This window comes from Gasterosteus aculeatus, chromosome 10 (genome assembly GCF_964276395.1).
Source record: "Gasterosteus aculeatus chromosome 10, fGasAcu3.hap1.1, whole genome shotgun sequence".
In the NCBI taxonomy this organism is placed as follows: Eukaryota; Metazoa; Chordata; class Actinopteri; order Perciformes; family Gasterosteidae; genus Gasterosteus; species Gasterosteus aculeatus.
The window spans coordinates 15,457,434-15,478,441 of record NC_135697.1 but is presented as its reverse complement, the minus strand read 5'-3'; the positions used below and the strand labels follow the sequence as shown (position 1 = coordinate 15,478,441).

General features: G+C 48.5%; 1 protein-coding gene across 1 annotated transcript in view; it reads left to right on the top strand.

Moving 5' to 3' along the window:
- ctdp1 (CTD (carboxy-terminal domain, RNA polymerase II, polypeptide A) phosphatase, subunit 1) overlaps nucleotides 1-20,620 on the top strand; it is a 31,444-nt gene extending 10,824 nt beyond the window's left edge. The window contains exons 9-13 of the mRNA XM_040188402.2: nucleotides 172-313; nucleotides 403-612; nucleotides 1,724-1,877; nucleotides 8,188-8,387; nucleotides 19,165-20,620. Of these exons, the coding sequence (XP_040044336.2) occupies nucleotides 172-313; nucleotides 403-612; nucleotides 1,724-1,877; nucleotides 8,188-8,387; nucleotides 19,165-19,348 (890 nt within the window). The 3' untranslated portion in view covers nucleotides 19,349-20,620. The remainder of the gene's footprint in view (nucleotides 1-171; nucleotides 314-402; nucleotides 613-1,723; nucleotides 1,878-8,187; nucleotides 8,388-19,164) is intronic.
- Nucleotides 20,621-21,008: the final 388 nt, after the last annotated feature.

Here is a 21,008-nt window from a genome sequence, read left to right as displayed (position 1 = left end):
AAACCAAACGCGGCTCTCTCAAATCCAAAGAAGGGTTTTCAGTTGTGAAGAAAGTGACTTCAAAAGAGAAATTCTTCCTAGTTCTCCTGGTAATTAAATAAGATAACAACTGAGACACACACACACACACACCGTTGCTTTAAAGGTTAAAGCCTGTTTTCCTTCATCCAGGCACCGAGAAGGTCCGTCAGGCGCAGGGCTGCAGGCACCTCCACGTGGTCAGCCCCGACTGGCTGTGGAGCTGCCTGGAGCGCTGGGAGAGGGTGGAGGAGCAGCTGTACCCGCTGAGGGAGGACTGCTCCAAGACGCCGCGGTAACGGACGACCACCACCTCCAGACCTAAATCCTGACCAAACGCGCAAACCGTGACCCTTGTTGTTTCCCTCCCCCGCCGGGTCCCAGGAGCATCAGTCCGGCGGCGTTCCCGGACACTCAGGGCTCCCCGCAGACGCACGTTTTCCAGCCGGCCCCCGTCCACAGCAGACCGGCGGCCCCCGAGGTCCGGACCTACGACCCCGTCACGGGGAAGCTGATCCGGAGGGGCCCTCAGGCGCCGCGGCCGGCGTCCTACCTGCAGGCGCCGGGGTCCTCCGGAGAGCAGCCCGGTCTCAGGTGAGCATCATAGCCGATCGCTGCCTACGTGCAGCATGTGATAGTGATGTGAAGTTTTGGGGAAAAGTCATGAAATAAACAAAAGCTTCGTGGAGGCCTCGCTGTCTCTTTCAAAACTCCGAGCCCCGGCTGCGCCGACCCGCATGACATAACCGAGCTCCTCTGGGGCGCCACGTAAGACATTACGCAAGAGTTTCCACAGGGCCGGGCGGTGCTCCGTCACGGCACTCGACAAAACATTTTGAGGGCGTGACGTTTTTTAGATTCCTTATTAAAAGATAAAGATCGGCGTGTTCTTCAACTCGCTGTCAGAGGGGAACAGAGAGCATGTGATCTGATACTTTAAAACACTCCTCCTCAGCGATGGTAAACTGCTGAGCGGTGGTGTATTTAATGATGACACCATCTTGCAACCCGAAGACCCCTGTGTGCACCGCGGACCCATAGCGTGTAAAATATAAATGACGAGTATACTATCGATGGTGCTATTTATTGACTGCAGAGCGGCTCGTAATAGATCCTAAATGTATTGATTTGTCCTCTGGGCCTCATTTGCATCTCTCCCGTCTCTGTGAAGTACAACAGCAGTCGGTGCAGCGCTACGCTACTTCATGAAGGACCCTCAGTGGAGATGAGACGGCAGCGCAGTAACCCGTTTGAGCTCCTCAGTCACCTCTGTGCACCTCCACGCCGTTTGGCTTCCACCTGTCACTCACGGAATGCTCATTCCTGTCTCCGGGCGCATTTGGTTGTCGTTGGCGACACAACCCCTGAGGGGTGCTGTCATTTGAAATGAAGACACTCTTTAATTAATACGCGCACGCATGAAAAAGAGACTGGATATTATTCATGGCTTAGTGGCCAAGTTGAGTTTGAGCTGGTTGCATTAACTTGGATTTAACCTTTTTAATTCACTTTTTGCAAATCAATGTTGTTCCCTCATTGTGGTTGAAGACAGAGATTCTTTTTCTTAATTAATCGTAAAGGTAATAACCTTCTCATTATAATGCAAATTAACATGTCGCCGTAGCCTACCGGCTTATTAGTCCATTTATTCAGCTGCACCGAAGCGGTTCACGTTCCCACTCATTTGTCTGTCATGTGACCACAGGGGAACTTCACAGCGGCAGCAGGACGAGGCGGGGGGGTCCAGCCGGGACGACGAGCAGCCGGGGCCGTCTCGTCGCAAACGCCAGCCGAGCATGTCAGAAAGTATGCCTCTGTACCTACTCTGCAAGGAGGACCTGGACAGCATGGACAGAGAGGTACGTCCACCCGCTGTTTGGCGCCCCACAATGAGACTGGGGGGGGGGGGCTGGGGTGTTGGGGGAGTGGCACACGATGCTGGACAGCCGGTCACAACGAGCTTATGTCTTGGTACTTGGTAAGTCAGGTTCATTGTACCTGTGATTGCACGCCTGCCTGTACGGGGTTGTGTCCACGGTTACCGCGGCGATCGCATGCCCTCTTCTCAGCAGCGACTCCCGTGTTGTTCTTCTAGGGTTCGATTTCCACACCGACCTGGCCGCAGAGTGCTGTGTTTCTTTAACAGTTCTTTGCGCGGTGTGTTGTACGTTTCTGCTCGTGCTCTTTGTACCTTTTTTTTTATGTTGCATCTCCCACTTATTCTGATATTTAAATCCGTCTACGCTCTGCAATCGTTTTGCCATCCTTGCGGGGCAGGTGAAGTGATTACTGATGAGCGAGTGCTCTGAACCACCCGCTTGGATAATACTTCTTAATGGAGTCTGGATTGTGCTAATGCATCAGCAGGGGGAAATGTGCAAAGTGTGCCACTCGGCGGCTGAGGATTCTGAAGAAAAGCGCTCGCGTGTCGCGGCTCGTTTGGAGTCGAGTCACGTGTCGGTCGCGGGTTATTATTTTATTTTTATCTCCTTTTCAGATTTTACGAAAATGTCATTGGAGGGCTGCATTGTTTGCCACTCGGGTACTTTACATGGTTTTCCCTTTTTTAAATGACTTTCAATGCAATATTCTGTTATATTAAGTGCTGTTCATTGTTATGAATGCAATGAGCTATTTATTAAACCATCTTACAGCTACACAAATAGTTATTGACTGGCTGAATAAATGTGTGTATAATAAATCCGATACTAAATCAGGTATTGTTACAGTGGGTGGATTTATGTAATTAAATATTAAGCAACGTATGTGCTTGATATTAGAAATGTTAATGCTCGTTAATTTATTTAAACAATAAATGACAAATTGGCGTAGTCGCCTTTAGTTGAGAGACAGGTTGTAGATACGATCCTTGAAGTTGAATAAATTGAATAATCGGCGTCGGTGTGATTGGTCGCGCTCTGGGAGACGAACCGAATCCCGTTACTGGGATGCAGAACAGCGCGCCTGCTTATTAACTCAAAGTTAAGTGAGTTTGTTGCTGCAGGCGACGGATCAGCCTGAGAACTGCTGCGCGTTGCCTTTTCTGGAAATAGACCTGCTCCCTTTTCTACTTCTGCTACACGTGGACGTTTGAAGGAGATGCATGGCTTTATCCAACAAAAAATAAAAACACTGCCAGCGAATATTATATTACCCACTTACGATGTGTGTTGTTTTATTGCAGAATGACGGACGTGTCCTCTTATGTAGAGCAGGTTGTCCTCTATTCGATCTCCAGCTCCTCCTGTAAATGCTGTGGAATAGTTAACACGGAAAGAATATCTACATACATATAATTAAAATGTGTGTGTGTGTGTATATATATATATATATATATATATATATATATATATATATATATATATTGGACACTGATTTTCATTTTAGTTAAAGGCCTCATCCTCATTTTAATTTGTGTTGGTTAATGAGGGGTTCAGTGCTCAAACTGGCCATAGTTTCCCAAATACCGGCAGCACTTATTGTGTTAATGTGACATTTAGAACAATGCTGAGTGGAAATTTGATCATGTTTTTTCCCTTCGGTTTGAATAAAAACAAAAAATATTGTATTTCCTTTTTGAAGGCTTTAAAATACTAAAATAATCACCCCGCCCTTAACGCTTATGTTATGAGTTATGACGTATTCATCGTGTAATATTACATGAGCGAATACACAATAACTGCGTTACGTTCACAGGCAGTTTCACGTAGCGGTGTACAAACACCTGACTATTTTATTTCTCTTTATTCCAAATGTCCCCTTCCTCAGAGCGCCTCTGCTGAAGGGCAGTCGGGGATGTTTTAAACCCTCCAGGTCTTCAGGGCAAAGCGAAAGATCCTGTCTTAATTGGCCGGAGCAAAGTGCACATCTCAAAGTGCACGAGTCGTACTTTCAGAATGTCACCGGTGGTTACGTGCTGGTACGTGTCAGTTCACCCGCAGCAGCGAGCACGCACGCGTCCCCGCTGGGTGACCTTTCTGTGAAATCGCTGTTCTCTTGTTGGCCGTGTGATGCTTTGGACAGGCGGCTTCGGCTTCTTCCCTCCTCCGCTCCGTCTTGTGTGGAACATCGGCCTTTTCGTTAGATGTTCTCAGGAAACGAGATATGAACTCGTCGTCCATTCTGGTTCGTTTGAACGCAACCCAACGTCACTCGGCACGGATGGTTTCCTTTGTGCGCAAATGATGTATGGCCAAGTTTTTAAACCCCGAACGCTTCCGCGCGTCCACAAACGGAGCATCGGCTGGGTTTACAGACAGGACCACCGAGCCGGCGATGAGTTCAATACGTTGCCATGGCTACCGCCGGCTAACCCTTTGAATACCTCCGCCATACAACGCCTGATGAATGTGCCCCGTCTTCCGTTAAGATTCAACCGAACAGACAGAAAGAAACCCAAAGTATGTGAGATCGACCACTTTTTGCTCCGTTTCCACGGATACAGAAATGCCGAAAGGACCTTGCATGATGTGACGTCTATTCCCTTGATTTAAAGACAACATTGCGCTGTGCGCTTCTTCATTCATGGCGTTGTCGCTCTCTACTTACATCTCACACGCGCACCAAGGGACATTTAGACACAAAAAAAGAAAATATATTAATAATAGATGACTATAAATATAATATTAACAAAACTCTAAAATGGCAAAAGTCAACTAGCAAACAACACAATGATTATAGTGCATTGACTTTTGGGATTGTTTGTTGTAATTTGGCATTAGACCGTTGTCTAGTATTGTGATGTTTGCATTAATTGTCTAATCACATACTCTCGAAATTCATAAAAATGTCCATATTCCTTCTCCTTTTTACTGTGTTTTAAACGGATCACCGGAGAGCTCGTCGCTCGCTGTGATCTCAGCCTCCGGCCATCCGTCTCCCACGTCGGCGCTGAGACGTGATCCCGAGGAGAACCGCTTTCTGCTTGAGTCTGCAGAATAAACCGACTTCATATGGAATATTTTCCACGTTGCATAAGATGGATTTTCACACAGCTGTGAGGCTCCTCCTCCTCCTCCGTGTCCTCGTGTGACTTCTGCTTGCCGTTTCACCGGCATCAGCCCGTCCTCCCAAGCTCGGATCAAAAGATGAGGTGTCGGGCTCGAGCAGATGCGTAGTTTCGGCTGTGATGTGACGATGTCATCAGGTGGCTGTTTTGAACCCTTTGAGCAGTGGGTGCCGAGAGGCCTGAAGGGCGTTGACACATAAATAACTGGTTTTGCTCTCATGCAAAGTCTGACAGCCACCGGCCCATTCTTAATGTGTTGATCCCTTCATGCATCATTTTGGTACATAAACTGTAATACAATAGAAAATGCCCGTGTTAATTTCCCATAGGAAAAGGGCTTCTCTGCCAGAGCAGCATCTTAAAACCGAAAGCAGCCAACAAATTGTCCCAAAAAAGCTGCATTTGTCTTCATCTTTTGGCCTCCTGTGGCAGTAGGCCGAGCGCGTGGCGTTAGAGGCCGTGAGACATCAGACCGGTGTCCCGGAGGTCCGGCTCAGTCGACCATCACGCCAGCTAGTCGATGCTCCCAGACGAGCCGCTGCATAATCCAGAGTCGGCCCCATGAATATTCCCCCCCGCGCCTGTTTCCATCTGCTCACAGTTTCCCGACAGAAAGACCCGCGTCATTTGGCTGTGGCCAGATTTGCCCCCCCTAACCCGCCCCCATTAGAGCATCCATTACATCAGAAGCAGTCTGGAAGTTTTTCTAAGCCAAACAGAATAAGAACCCTCCTTGAATGAACCCTGTGAAGTGTTTCATGTTGGAGACGGTTGCGAACTAATGTTTTCCAGTTATGTAACCGCCCCGACTAACCTGGTGGAGACGATGCTGAAAAGAAGCCGTCGTCTTCTTGCTCGCCGAGCCGCTTCAGAATTCTCCTCCTCAGAAGATTCTGCATGCGAGTCCCAATGTGCAGCGCCAGCAGAGGTGGATCCAGGCCGTGGATTCCAGCTGTGTGTAAATAATGGGACTCGCCTTTGATTCTGCATTTTAATGACTTTTCTTTTGTCGGTTGAAATAAGAGTAATTAAATGGCCTTCATTGAGTAATCCCCCCCACCCCCCTTCAACTACCATAGGCTCTTTACTTAGTAAAGCTTGTGTAAACCCCCTTCAGAAGAAATCTACACCTGTGCAGGCCAGTGCTCCTGTTGTAATAAATGTCGTAAATTATTCGGGACAATGAGCGCTGATTGGCTGGCTGCACTGAAATGTGTCGAGCTCTCCGTGTGTGCGTTACAACATTAGACATTTTAGAGTCAGACCTGGGATGAACCTTGATACTTCCAGGACTGGGGATTATTACTCTTCTCAAGGTATCGACCGAAAGCACTCGGTACCAAGAAGGCTTCAAACTGAACCTCCAATCTGACGTTTCACGGGGAAAACTGCCGTAAATAAGCATGAACAGCTATTGAATTTGAAAACAACTGGCAGACACTACTTTTTTTGTACCTTACGCAAGCCACTGGTATTTTGCAAAACTTTTTTTTATTATATGGCAATAAATTGGTATAGAATTACAATAATGTGGACATTTAGCACAAAGTGAAACACAGCAGGAACTCAATCAGATTTTCCGCCACTCCAGCTGAAAATGGCAGCGCTCTGGGCGTCAACAGTTCGCTGCTCCCACAGTAACGGCGACTCCTAATTGCTGGCTTTCATTTAAAATGAATGACTGCGGGCTGCTTTTGTCCTACATGAAAAGGTAAAGAGCTCGGGCTGGTTTTAACTTCACGGTGAAACCCGGCTTACGTCCGAGGTTTAGAGGTTGCCTCCTGATAGCTGGACGGGGAACCACCAACGTGTCCGTTCCCGTCGGCTCCGCGAAGCTCGGCGCTCTTTTGCACAATCGGCATGTTTGGTCGGCTCCTTTTTCACGCTTCACATCCACCTGCAGTCAGCAGGATGCAGGCTGGTCGCCGACCTCCTCTGTGGTGCTAAATTTTAAAAAATGAAGGATTTATTTGGCTGTAGAGCAACGGGTGCCGTTTCTACACGTATCTGTTCGAATGTTGTTATTGTGGCTTTTAAGTGTTGTTGTTTTGCAGGCCGGCCGGCTGTCTGAAAGGCAGATGAATAGGCCTCTTTTTAAATAGTTAGTAGTTGTCACAATGCGTTGTTACTGTCAGCGCCCTCAGGGAGGAAAATGCCGTGAGCAGCGTAACGTTTTAGCGTTTTAGTTGAAAACAACAACAACAACAATCTGTGTGTTGTCAGAAGCTGTGGAGCAAATGAAGGCGCTCATCTAATCCGTATCCTCCTTTGCAATTGGTGGATGCCCTGCAGGGTCGTTTCCTCATTCAACTCTGTTTCAGCGAAATGGAATCGGGGGGCAACCACCAGCCGGCCAACGCGCTCGCCGCCTTCCCCTCTGGCTGCATTCGCCTGCTGATCCGCAGCACCTGTGGAACTGAAGTGTAGATAAACAGCTGCTCAGGAAAATACGAGATGGAGAAGCGATGGAGGCGACCGCGTCAGCTCGTCAATCGCTTGCAGATTGTCCCGCTAGACGGATGGACATAATTGTATTTGACACAGAACTGTTTTCTAATGGTAGAACATTATATATAATGTGTTTATTGCATATTACAAATATGTGTATGCAACATGTGTGGCCTGTGTCCAAGTCCAGGAACCTATAGTGAGGAATCTTTAATAACTAATTCAAATAAGTCACTTTTAGGAAGTATGTCGATTGGATCTCTGGGGCGAGTGAGAAGATCGATTCCACTCTCGTCTGTACGAAATACAAAACTACTGCCAGCAGTTGTTTAGCTTAGCTTAGCTTAGCATAAAGAATGGTAAAAAGGAAATTACTACCCTGGGGAGTTAAAGCAAATAGCTTATTATCATGATTCTTTGAAATAGAAACAATAATTAAATATATTTCATTAGTTTCTATTTTTTATAACTTTTGTAATAGTTTGGCTGTATTTCTTTTCACAAAATGATTAAAGCACTGATTTGTATTCAGTGTAAATAAAGAGAAATAATGAATCTCATCTAAATTGAATAGTCCGCCACTGGCTGAAATTGTTGACTGAAGGAACTTAAATGCACCACATTATTGGTGCACAATAGGCAGTTTGACGCATCAGTCCAACGCTTGGGGAACAATTTCTCACAGCTCATTTTTTTTTAAAACCAAAAAACAGGTGGATGACATCTTGGGCGAGGAGAGCGACAACGAAAGTGAGGGCCGAGGGAAGGAGGCGGCGGGCCGAGGGGAGCGGCGGTCAGGAGCTGGAGGGACGGCGAGAGGCGGAGCACCAGGAGGAGCAGGAGAGCCCTGTCCCGAGGCCATGAGCGTGGAGGAGGCCGTCCAGAGACCCTCCGGCGAGGACAACGTGACGAGGTGAGACTCGGATGGTTCCTGGCGACGAGGAGATGATGTTCTCGTCCCGGTGGACCTGCTGTGTCTTATTACACAGTGAAACGGAGCGGATGCTTGTGGGCCGTGGCGAGTTCGAAAAGAGAAAAATCCTACACATTTGATTGGACCGCCAGAAAGTGGGCGTGCCTGGATTTTTATTAGGAAAGAGGAGTCGCAGAGCGCCGTCCACCTGTTGTTAGATCAGAGGGGACGACGAGGGAGACGGAAATGGGAACGTTGCAGATTCTCAATCGTTGTAATCACATGCAGCGATACACGAAAGCCTCCCGGCGTCCCGACAACGGCTGAGCTGCCGCCCTTTTTGATGGAATGAGTGCAGCAGAGTCCTAAAAAACACCCGGCGTAATGAACATGGCTATCACACGATTCTCTCTCTCCCCGGTTTTGTTTTTAGCCCACATATTTAGCACGTTTCCCCCTCTCTCACTGCTGAACCTCCACATCTTGCATAAAGGACGGATGCTCCACTTGAGAATACTCAATGTCTCCAGGTCTTATTTCCCCTTTTGATTATTATCAGAACACACCACTTCATCAGCTGTGCTGATGCCAGACGGTCTGATCCGTTGCCATGGAGACGGATTTGAAACAGACAGCAGGCAGTTGGAGAGTTTTGAACACATTGGAGCGTCTCGCTGCTTTGAGGAGTTGTGCACAGCTGACGGGTTAATTGGCGGTATTTCCTGCATCCGTAGCATCTATTTGTCCGTGCAGTTGTATGACATTGTGAAAATTGATTGATTGAAATTGTCTTTTCTATTTCTCCATATTGAAAACATCAATTTTCTTAGTCCAGACCAAAGAAAAATACCGCATTCACATCTCACTCCAATGTGCCTTAGTTCTCCGGCAGACATTTGTTCTGTCTCCGGTGCGTCGTTGCAGACTTTTCTTCTTATCGGCGTTTGTGTGATATTGTTTTGGCCTTGATGTTGTCATGGTTACAACATCCCCATACACCTGTGGTGGGTTTAAGGCAGGACGGGTCTTTTGTCAGTGCTCTTTGTGTTTGTCCAGACAGAACTGCACCGTCTTCCACTCCGGAGAGAAGTAGAATACAGATGTTGCTCATCTGGGAAACGCTCTGCTCCGAGATACCTTGTTTGGGTTCACACTTCTGTCCGTATCCATGGCTACCCAAGCCTCAGCAAGCAGCAGCACGACGCTTCTTCCCCCTCGTTTCGGTCTCCTGGTCAGTCCTGGTCCGACACCTTCGCTTGCTGCTAATGAGTCACGCCTGAAATACGCTGTTTGCTATTGCGAGAAACATCTGGATGTCCAAATCCAGTCTGTGGAGCTTATCAGGAGGTGTTGTCCACAGAAAGATCCCAGTGAAGTGGTCTTATAATGTCACATCTTACTTCCCTCCTCTTAATCTATATTTTGACCCCCAAACAAACTTCACGCGGTTACATTTAACCGCTTTGCGTGCGCTCCTTTGCATTCACCTTGACTGATTTTGGTTCAGTTTTTTTTTTCTGCTTGTTTTTCTAAGTGGCTTGAATCTGTTTCTCAAACATAATGTGTTTGGTAAGCGCCTCATCTCTGCTCCACCTCACATATTCCTATAGGACCACTTTACAAACCACAAGAAGAGCCGACGTCTTCAAAAGAGCGACAGAGGAATGAAAGATTTATAAGCAGGAAGCTTGCAAAGCTTTGTGGTGCAGCTATGCGGGTTCCACTGTAATGTGTGTGTGTGTGTGTGTGTGTGTGTGTGTGTGTGTATATCCCCCCCCCCGTCTGATAGGAACATTCTTGTACCATCTAATAGAAGGCTTCCCGGTTCAGACGAGACTCTGTGGGACCTCCACTCCTTAATAGTCGCCATTCCGTCGTTCTCCATCCCCGGCTCTCCCACTTTCTCATCTTCGGCACGAAATAGACGTGCATCTGTTGCTAAGATACTGTAGTGATGTGAATGTGTGTTTTTGTTTGCTCTGTACGCGCTCCTGCCTTTTTTTCTTCTTTGCTCTCATTTCCGCTGTGTTTTCCTGTTCTTATTTAGCGACTAACTGCCTGCAAATGTGTCTTTTGTTATTTATTTGTTGTCTCATTTATTGTTTTTCCCAACTTGAGATCCCCCCCCCCCCCCCCCCCCCTCTCCCCCGGGGATTCACACCCACAGCTCGAGCAAGTAACAATTAAGCAGCGCCGCGTCTGCCCAGAACCGATGCTCGCTGCCGCCGTTTGAGTCGAATCAAAGTAATTGGCTCCAACAAAGGAGAGCCGGAGAGGATCCACGCTCATTCTGAGAGGATCAGTCAAGTTCCCCCCGGCGCTGCCACGGGACGTCCCGCGAATCCGTCCGCTGGGGCGACCCTTTTTCTGTAAGAGCCACGACTCCTATTTCTCCACGATGCAAATCTCTCCTTGTGTTCTTGTGATCATCACAGAGACGAAAACGCACCGTTAGGACCCTGTTTTGCGTTCTTCTTCACCATTTCACACACGCTTGTTTTATCCCATTAGGGGAACACAGGCTCCCAAAATAAAACATGCAAGGTTTTGTTTAATAACCCTTTGGTTTAATTGGATGTGCAGCGCTTCAAGGACGCCGTACCCGACCTCGTTTGGTTGGAAGCGCTCCATTCCTCGTCTTGTTTTTCCACAAACGTTTGTGTTAATTAATGCAAATCAAAAGGACTCATGAAGGAGTTTACTGACCCCGTTGCATCTAAATGGGCCCCGCGGCGCCTCCCTTTGCTCCGTAACACCGAGGCGCGAGAACGGCGGCCACCCCGTGGGCTCCGAAACCGGCTTTTGTTTCATGGCGCGTTTGCGTTGCAGGTCGTTAAACTGAGACGGCCGCGAGAGACTTATGATGAGCGGTGCCGTTGCCGTGGTGATCCTCTCGGGCGGACGGGGGGGTTTGTTTGTTTTGTTTTTCCTTAAAGGTTTTTCATGTTTCGTGACGTTTAGTGGAAATCGAAGGAAATAATTCTTATTGTTCAAGTGATATGAATCCAAGTCTTCGTCCCGTTTTGTAATTGACGTTAAATCGTTTCCTACGGATATCTTGAGTTGTCACATAACCAGAGTAATGGCCGCTGAAACCAAATGCAACGATGAAAGAAAAAGAAACGAGAAATATTTGAGTGACTTCCTCTTTGCATTGCCACGTTAAGCGTGTGCGTGTGTGATTGTACGGAGGGAGCTAATCAACAACGCGCGGTGGAGGATTAGTTAGTTAGTTGTTGTTGTTGTTTTCCCCTCTCTCTCTAATTGCTGAAGCTGCTTTAACGAGGACAGAAGAGCCAGAAATGACGGGAAACAATCGGCGATGAAAGGCACCCCGATTAACTAATTCAGCTCTTTTGAGCTCGTGTTGCGTAACGCGCCCATTCACTGTCAATGACCTCAAAAAGCTATATTGGGTCCATTCGGGCCTCCTCGCCGCTAACGTCCCGTCTCTGGAGGCGACATCTACTCCGATCCGCTCACCGCTCTCTGTGGGCCGTGTTTGATGAAGGTGTGAATCTTGTCAGCTGCAGCGAGCGCGTTGTTACAGCGTCGCCCGAGCCGAGGTGACGAAGGACGCGAATGGGTTGTAAAGTGTTCCTCTCTCCGGGTGACGAATTCAAAATGGCTTTGATCTTCCTTTCTCTCTCTCTCTCTCTCTCTTCGTCGGAGGTGTTTTTCAGCCCGCCGGTTTCCACCTTCTTGCGTTCCGCGCTCGGTCCGCCGTGTACTTTCCGTGTAGCCGCTTGTTCCGGGGGGCGGAAGGCCGCTGTGTTCTTCGCCAATGGCGCGCGTGTACGTGGACTCAAAGTCCCCAGAGTAGCGACACAAAGAACTGCGCGGTGGACGGGACACTCGGAGAGTCCTTTCTCTAATCGTTGAGAAAAATACCAAACACCTTTTTCATACAAAAAGCAATTTTTTCAATTTCATGAATTACTTTTAAAATGTTCTAGAAGAGACTCGACTGGTTTATAGGTTGTAGATGGACACCTGTGCGTTCCCGTACGCCGGGTTACATTGTTCAAACGTCACGTGACGAGTCGCGGCCAATCAGACGATATTTGATTATTGTTTTTATGATTACAGTACATTTTAAATTACATTTAAAGAAGCAACTCTATCGTGGTTTTGTCACTTTGATGATGAACTGCTATGTCGTTGTTTTCCTCTACATTAATGAATGCATGAATTAAGCGTTTTATTAAGGTAATAATAGAAAGAAGCTAAGTCAGGTCTGCTACTTGTTTGATTAAGCGAATAATAATAAGCGGTAATAATACCGCTGACAGCTTATTGTGCTTAGAATTATAACCGTGACGCTGTCGGCCATTTAGGCTCCATGACTTCTCAAGCTGTCCGTCAATCAGCCTGCTAAGGCGCCGCGCCCGGCCTTGCACCAGTTGTCACGATGGCGCCGGGGTCAGCGACTGCGATCCTCACCGCTGACAGCTCGTCAAGACGTCCCAGATGAAGCGAATCAGCATCGCGCTCATTTAGAGCTCCACCGCCAGCGACTCCGCTGCTTCTTTCACGCCCCTCTGCTTCTCCCGCCGGACGCTCGTAACTCGATGGTCGCGTTTGCCGCTTCGTCAGCATCGACGTTTGATCGCCGTACGGATTTCTGCTACATGAAGCGGAGGAAAGGAGCGCGTGTGACTGATTTTGAGCTTGAGCTTTTATTCCTGATGTTTTGTTTGTGCCGATTTGGCTGTTTTTGTGTGTGCGCGTGTGGATGAATTATCAAAGCTTTTACATCATTGTTTCCGAGTGCAAACATAAGTAGCTCCGAGACTTCCGCTGGCCCGACAGGCTCTCAGGAGCAATGTGCTTTTCTTTCCTTCAAAAAAACCTGCAGCAGGCACTCAAAGCCCTTTTGGGAAGCGGCCCGAGCTCTGCATTTTTATTTCATCCCCCCCCCCCGTTGTGCCACAGAGGCCGTGTACCAAGACCTCCAACACTGGATATCGTGCCACGCGTGGACGTTTCTCCCCCACATACGTTGTGCTGATGATTGGGGCTCATCCTTAATACAAAAGTCCTTTCGGTCGGTCAGGTTTGTATCGATCGATCCCGTTGCAGCAGACTTAGGTTCCAAGACAGCTTCCTGGCATCTCTCATTCTCTCGTGGAGCTGGCACCTCGAGCCGCTGATCGCCGCGCGTTCAGACGAGGGACTTTTAGGGGTTTTAAAGCGGCAAACACAGCCGGCTGTTCCTGGCGCCCGCCAAGAGTATTAAACAGCAGCTCCCGTGGAGAAAAGGCGTTAGTTGGTTGATGAGTCTCTCGTGTTCTTTCAGCCTTTAATCAAAGCCTCCACACGCTGCAACCCGATCCCGCGCACTCAGCTTCCAGATGTGTCTGGTGCCAAAGGGGAGCCGATCCCCGGCGCCGCTTTTTGGTCCTTTTGTTCGATAAAGTGCAAATTGTCTTCTCGCCTCCTGCGCTCCCGTGACGGCTGAGGTCACTCCGGCTCCGTGCCGGCGAAGGGACCTGGACCCCATGGAGCGATTCCGGTACCGGTGCCGCTGGGCCCACAACCACGGGGGGAGAATAGAGGCTCCATTTTTATTCTCTGCTGGGGATTTCTGGTCAAATATGGATCTCAGTTTGGGAGAAATGGAGAATTGTAATTTGTTTTTAGGCCAAAAACCGTTGTGTTCTTACATCAATCTCTATGCAGCTTGTGTGTTTTTAGTGGCTTGTGTGCTTATTGCAGTAATGGATGCGCTCTCTCAACAAACGGTATCATTATGTCACCTGCCGGCTCGCCGCTCAGCCCATTTTGTTCGGGCCGCTTATGATGAGACAAAATGAGCTTTTTCCCCCAAACTGTTTTCTTTTTGAGAATTTATTTGAGGGCCGCGTGCTACTCGTGGAAACACCTCAGTCACGTGACCTCGGGGGGTGCGGCGGCGGCATCCCTCCCTTCACGCACGAGGGGGATCCCGCTTCCGAAACAATCGAATCAGCGCAATTCAAGGAACAGTGAACTCCACCCACGCCTTCTGAGACGCGCCGTAGAGCCGCAGACAAACCCGATTATTTAAATCCCACGGCTTCCTCTGCGAGCAGCGGCCCCGGCGGTCGCTCTCGCCGCCTTTTGTTCAGCGTTCAGCTTTGACCGCGATGAAAGGGAGAAACACAAGTGCGGCCCGTCTCCGTCTCTCGCCGTCTTCCTATGACGCCTTTCTTCCACCCCAGTACCTTTTTTTTTTAATTCACATTCCTCTGTTTTATTGGATTCTTTTATGCCGTGTGGCATCGTGCCCTCAGAATGGGGATTAGCAGGAAGCTGTGCATATGGACGACGTGTTCTCACCAAATGTCTGTCCTTATTTTACTGCTTTTAATCATTCGGTGTGAAACCTCGTTATGTAATTATTCTCTCTCTCTCTCTCTGTCTCTCAGCTTATTTGATGGCATTTATCTTTTAAGCGGTGTAAAAACAATCGTATTGTCGGTACGAAGGCGAAAAGGAGATTTCTAACGTCTGCTTTCTTTGCTCAATGTTATCTTCCCCCTTGGGAGTTGATTCAACGGTCCTTTGTGACTGCTCCGTTTGAATGAGCGTGCATGCAGATAAACGGGGGGCGGGGGGGGGGTTGAATGCTACGCTAATGATAGCATCATTCCGGGCCTTCTGTTATCCTCTGAATGCGCCTCGGCCTTATCACAACACGCGCGTATCTCGGCTGGATGAGTCAATAAATAGAAAATCTCTCAATTCAACAATTTCCTCTCGTGTGGTTTTGTAGCTCTAAAAGTGTCGGCTTGGTTTTTCCTCTCAGGCTAAATTCATGCAATCTTCTCGTGAAGGATGAAGGATGTTGAGACTGAATAAAGGCGCTTTTTAAGGCAACCGCTGTTTTTGGGAGGAAGAAAACTGGATTATTAAACCCATTTATCCATGTTCATGTTAGACTACCAGTTTGAAAGACATTATATGTATTTTATTAATAAGTCAACCAATTTTATAATGAATTGCTTGCAAAAATACAATGTAGTCTGAAGTTTTATTGTGATGTTCATTACATGTGAGCAGCTGGTGTGTAACATACACGCCAATGGAGGTGATGAGGCATCAGAGAGGAAAAAACATGTAACTGGTTCTAAATGCCTGTATAGAAAGTTCGATTCCATGATATTTCCAATTTGAACGTCTGCACCCGAGGGCCACGTAATCGTTTTTAAGAATTGGGCCCCTTAACTCTGCCGCAATGGCACTTTACCGCTCGAGTGGTTCGGTTTGCGCTCGTGAACACTTTCTAACTCACACAGAACTCACACCCCCCCTTTCCCCCCCTGCAGGGCACGTTATTTAAATGTGCACCATTACAGCTGCAGTGTATGCAGGTGTCGAACAGTGTGAGTGTAAAGCAAACACACCGCATTGAGCTTGTCATTTAAAACCGCGCGTGCGTGTGTGCGTGCGTGCGCTGCAGTAAGAGCTGCTTCTGGTAAACTGAAGATTTGTTCACTATTGTGCAGCTGTAGCCGTCTGCCGTGTGTTCAGACGTACGTGTATTGCAGTTTATTGGAGTTGCAATAAGGTCAGCTGTCAGATCTGTTGGGCGGGGTGGGTGGGGGTGGGGGGGTGTACGGGACGGCAGTGGAGTGTTTCGTAACTGTAACAGCGCTACAGCAGCCTCGCTGTCTATCGGTGTGACCTTTCACCTCCCCCCCCCTCGTTGCTTTAGGAGGTATTCAGCCGCGAAGGTGTCGGCAGTGACGACTTGCCTCCGCCTCCCCCGAGGCGGATCGGTCCGTCAATCCGGCCCGTTCCGTCAGCGGAGCGAGAGGGGCGGCGGGGTTGTGTGGGACAGGACTGCTTACTCAGGCTTTTCATACGCGTGGAATACATGAAGCGGGAGGAAAGAATCTGAAACTGAGAGCAATCTGGCCCAGTTTTCCCCTCTTGGCTCGTGGCTCCAACCTGGTGATGCAGGCAGTTTTTCTATTCATGCTCTTTGGCATCACGATGTGAGGCAAAGACATGTGTCTCGGGGGGGGGGGGGGGGGTAGCATTGTTTAGCACCGCGCGCACACACATGCATGAGCTCTTTCTCCTCACACACAATCGGGCCGACAGGATGGAGGAAAATCTCCTTTCGCTTTGGTCCGACCCTCATCCTCCATCTCTGTGCAGCACCGTGTTCTCATCACATGTCACCATCACTGTGTGTACAACATGACAACGAGGATCGTGAGTCAGGAACCGACACGTTGGCGCTGTGTGTTAAAGCGGCCCGTGCCGGCTTCAGGTCCGTTGGCGGTTTGAAATGGGAAACAGGAAGTACTCTTTGATCGGATTCATACACTGGTTCTGACGCTTACAGGCTTGCAAAATTAAAATGGAATCGGCCGCGATTGTTGCCGATTGACTCTTAACAAAACTAAATGTCAAGAATTGACTTTTGCCCCGACCCCCCCTCCATCTGATTAAAGCCCCCGAGCATGGCCTCTGCTCATTACGGGGAAATAAATGAGCGTCGGCCCGTTACTGGACGGCCCGCTGGCATTAGAGGTGTGAAGAGAGGACCACCTCGTCCCGCTCGGCTGATGGGGGGGGGACGATTCTCTGCGCTCAGACTCTGCGGGGGTGAGGAGAACGCCGGCGGCGGGAGTTTCAAAGCACTCGTGATTTTAAAGCCTCCGCGTTCTCGCTCTCCTTTTTTTTTTTTTTTTTAAAACCTCGGTTTCATTCGCAGGATTCAATTTGAGCTCCGGCGCCTCGGACGCCTCTTTGTGATGAGCCTCGGCGGAGCGAACGGCGTTTCGGCTCCATCAAAGAGCATCCGTCCACGCCGTGTGCCTCAGCAGGTGTCCCCGCCTCCAGCGGCGCGGATCTCGGCGTCAACATCGTAATTACCTCGGACCCGGCGTATAAACGGGGAAGGAAGCTCGCAGGGAGACGGTGTTTTTTTTTTTTCCCCTCTGTACACGTGTACGTAGACACGCTGTCCCCGTCGGCCGCCGCCATTGCCTGCGTGCCCCCCTCCAGCGAGGCTCTGGCGTGATGAGATGCGGACAGCAGCGGCGACATGATGATGATGATTTCGTTTTCTATCAGAAAAACACGGGACCTGAGATCCCAAAGTGCTTCTGACGCGCGTCGATTTCACGCCCGCAGTTGAACAAATTAACGCAACGGTGTTTTTGCACATTCTGTCTCGTTGGTTCGAGCCATTTTATCAAGATAAATCTACAAACCCCCCCACACACAGAGCTGCAGCTACTTGCTGAGTTTGTGAGGGCAGATTATCCTTGACAGCCCTGTTTTCAACACCGGCTCCTTCAATTACTGAGCAAACGGCTTCTGGGAGCTTGTTTTTGTCTCTCGAGCTTGTGAATTATTTCACATTTCTCCGAAGATGTTTTTCGCCATCCGGCTCAGAGACTCTAGGGCATCAGGACTGTATCTTCAGAGGATGAAGCGGAGCGTTGAACGATAACCGACTCCCATGAAGAGCCCATTTGGATGCTCCGACGTAAAAACGATTACAGTTTACTTTGTAAATGAAAATGTGACTCGTCAAATTCCAGTTTTAGTCAAAACGAGAACCGTCGATCATTTTACCCAAAGTGTGTTTGTTAAAATGAGAATAACACACAGTCCGCTTCGTGTGGAGGAAAGCGTGTGTTTCCTCCTGCGGTCGGGTTAATGGACGAGGATTTAGATTGGATGAGACGATGCGAGGCGGAAAGTGCCTCCCTCACACGCACACGCAGTCTGCGGGGGTCCACCGTGACTGTCACGCCACCGAGGCCCCTCCGCGTCGCATCAGCCGACATCTGACCTTTAAATGAACCCGCAGCTGGAGCCCCGGCGCCGCGGGGAGGGTCGGCGAAGGCGGCCGGATGAGAGGGAAGCGCGAGGGCCGAAGAAGGGAGAAAACGTACGCGGCTCACGAGCGCCGCGCTAACGAACGTTGCGCTAATGAGCCGCGGCGCGTGTTCACGGGCCACTTAGCGACGCCAGCTCTCATCTCGGAAAAAGGGGAAGGATCCATTCTCGCTGCTCTTTTGCTTTCTTTTATATTTTCTTTTGTTTGAAGATCAAACCCCATCGAATCCAACTGGTCTTCAACCCTTTATTTTGCTCGTTATAAACTCCCAGCGCATTGGCGACATCGCCAGAGCGCACGTTTCTCTCTGCCTTTTTTAATCGCATCGCATTCACTCAGGAACAGATGTTGGAATAGAGAAACACTGATTTCCAGAACGGCCGCCATGTTTTTTTGATTAAAGAGTTGAAAGCAGCCGGCGGAGCTGCAGATATTCGCTCCGGTTCTTCCAGGAGAACCGTTGTTCTCTGGCACCTCGAATAGGTTCCATTGTCTTCTAATATAATCAGCCAGTCGTCGAAGCCCCAGTTGAGGTAAAAACACCTTGTTGAGCCGTCGTTGTGAAACTGGAGCTGAAATAGTTCACAACATCCCACGGCTCACTTTGGAAATCATTCTGGTCTTTGTTTTAACAAATAATGTGAGTCTTAAACATTTAGAATTATGTTTACACTGTAAAAACTGGGTATTATGGATGATTATACATATTTTACTTTATTAAAATAATTGTAAATAATCCGTACATTAAAATGTTGCACAGTGTCATTGTGAAGCTTCCACACCCTTTTTGATTAATAACAATATAATAACAAGATAAGACCTTAATAATTAGCCTGTACTGGTAAATAAATATCGTGACACCTTCATGTTCCTCCTGTACATCTGTGCACTACTTCCCTTCATTAAATCCTCCTCTTTGTTTCACCGTAGGGGCCACAAACGTAAGCACGACGAAGCCCAGGAGGAAGAGGAGGACGGGAAGGAGGAAGAGGAGGAGGAAGAGGGATCTGCCGACGAGTCTTCTAAAGACTCCAACGAGGAGGGAGGGGGCAGCAGCTCGGAGGCGGACGAGATGGCCGCGGCCTTGGATTTGGAGCTCAATGACTTCATGTGACGTGGAGAATGATGGGACTCTTTCACAGCAAAAGGACGACGACAAAAACAACTTAAGATCTGAAGTGGTACCTTTAAAAAAAAAAAAAAATTACTATTTTTCTGCTTTGGATGTACGAGGCACGAACGTGTGCTGCCACAAAAAACGAATGTCCTGTACAGAGATGACGCGCTGCCGTGTAAATAAAGTTTTTTTTTTTTGTTTTTTTTTCGTAGCATCGACGTACGGCCTTTTTGGCAGAACATTTTTGGATGTTTAACATTTTATTGTAAGATAACAACCCGTATGAGGCATCGAATTTGATACTTTTTTTGGTTTTACTTTTTTTCTATCTCAATTTTTATATTGATGAGGAAAAAAGACAAATGAAATGACGTAAACGGTCGTACATGCCAAAGAGTTTGGAGTCGGTTTGCCACGGCGTGCAGCTAAGTATTTTACTCTGGATTTCCAGTTTTATTCTTTGTGTTTTGTTTTTCGTTGTTTGTTCGGGTCATAAATGCCACCAGCGGATCGAGACGTTTGAATGTCTTCCTCAGAGTCATTTCTTCCACCACAATGTGTCCGGTGACGTTACGGTAAGCTCTTCCCACCAGCGCGAGCTGAACCCAAAGGCAACGCCCCCATTGTCATGCGTTGCCTCACCTGCTGTACAGTAAGGACTCGGCTACACTGGAGCTCGACGTGTTTTTCTCAGCGTGTTCTATTCTAATTATTCAAATAGTCAAATTCAAATAAGCTACTAGTCTCTGGGATAAATGGAACTTGAAACCAACTAATTTATGATTTATTCTGGGGAGCTTGAGGGAGATGTGACTCAGATTTCTAGAAGGAAAACGTTTTTTTGGGGGGGTTATTTGGGGTGAGCGAACCCTTATAAACCTGCAGGAGGCGAGACACTCAGACGGCGTGAAGCCGCCTTAAACGAGCCCAAAGGATGAGGTCTTTTTTTCTTTTTTAGTCGTCTGTGTGACGACGGAGACGGGCGTCCTCCGGTTCACCCAGCAAACACGCCGTGCACTTTACTGCCACCACACATGGCGGGAGTTCCATCAAACGCGCCCAGCTCTCTGACCTCTGACCCTCACTGTGCCAAGGGTGGGGGGCAGGGGCATTTACCCTCACCTTCACCCCGACGACACAAAGACGATTCTTGTTTTGTTTTTTTTAGTTTCAATCTAACGACTGACTTGTACAGTTTTTGTAAAGTGTATTTCCTACTTGACCCTGAGAGAAAAGATACTTTCATCAAATAAAAATGTTTCTAAGCAACACAAATGCTTTTTTCGGGGGGGGGAGGGGAGGGTTGGGGGGCACTAAATGTATCTCGTTTCCGCTGAACGTGGTCATTAAGTTGTTTCTCCAGATGGAGTCCATTAGCGGGCCTCTTCAGTGCCGGGTATTAAACGCGGTGACGATGTTGCCTGATGCTCGATGAGCCTCCCAGCAGGAAGCGCTCCTCGGCTAATGGCCTCTTGTGTTTTCACCGCGACCATCGGGCGTCGGGCCTCGGCGACGCCTTGTTTAGATGCGCGTCGCTGGCGTCTGCAGACGCACCTCACCTGTGCAGGTTACAGGCTCAGCGTTTATGAATGAATTCAACGTGGCCTTGTTCTATTCTTTTGGAGGACTTGTCTCGCTCGCCTGGTAACCGGGGGAG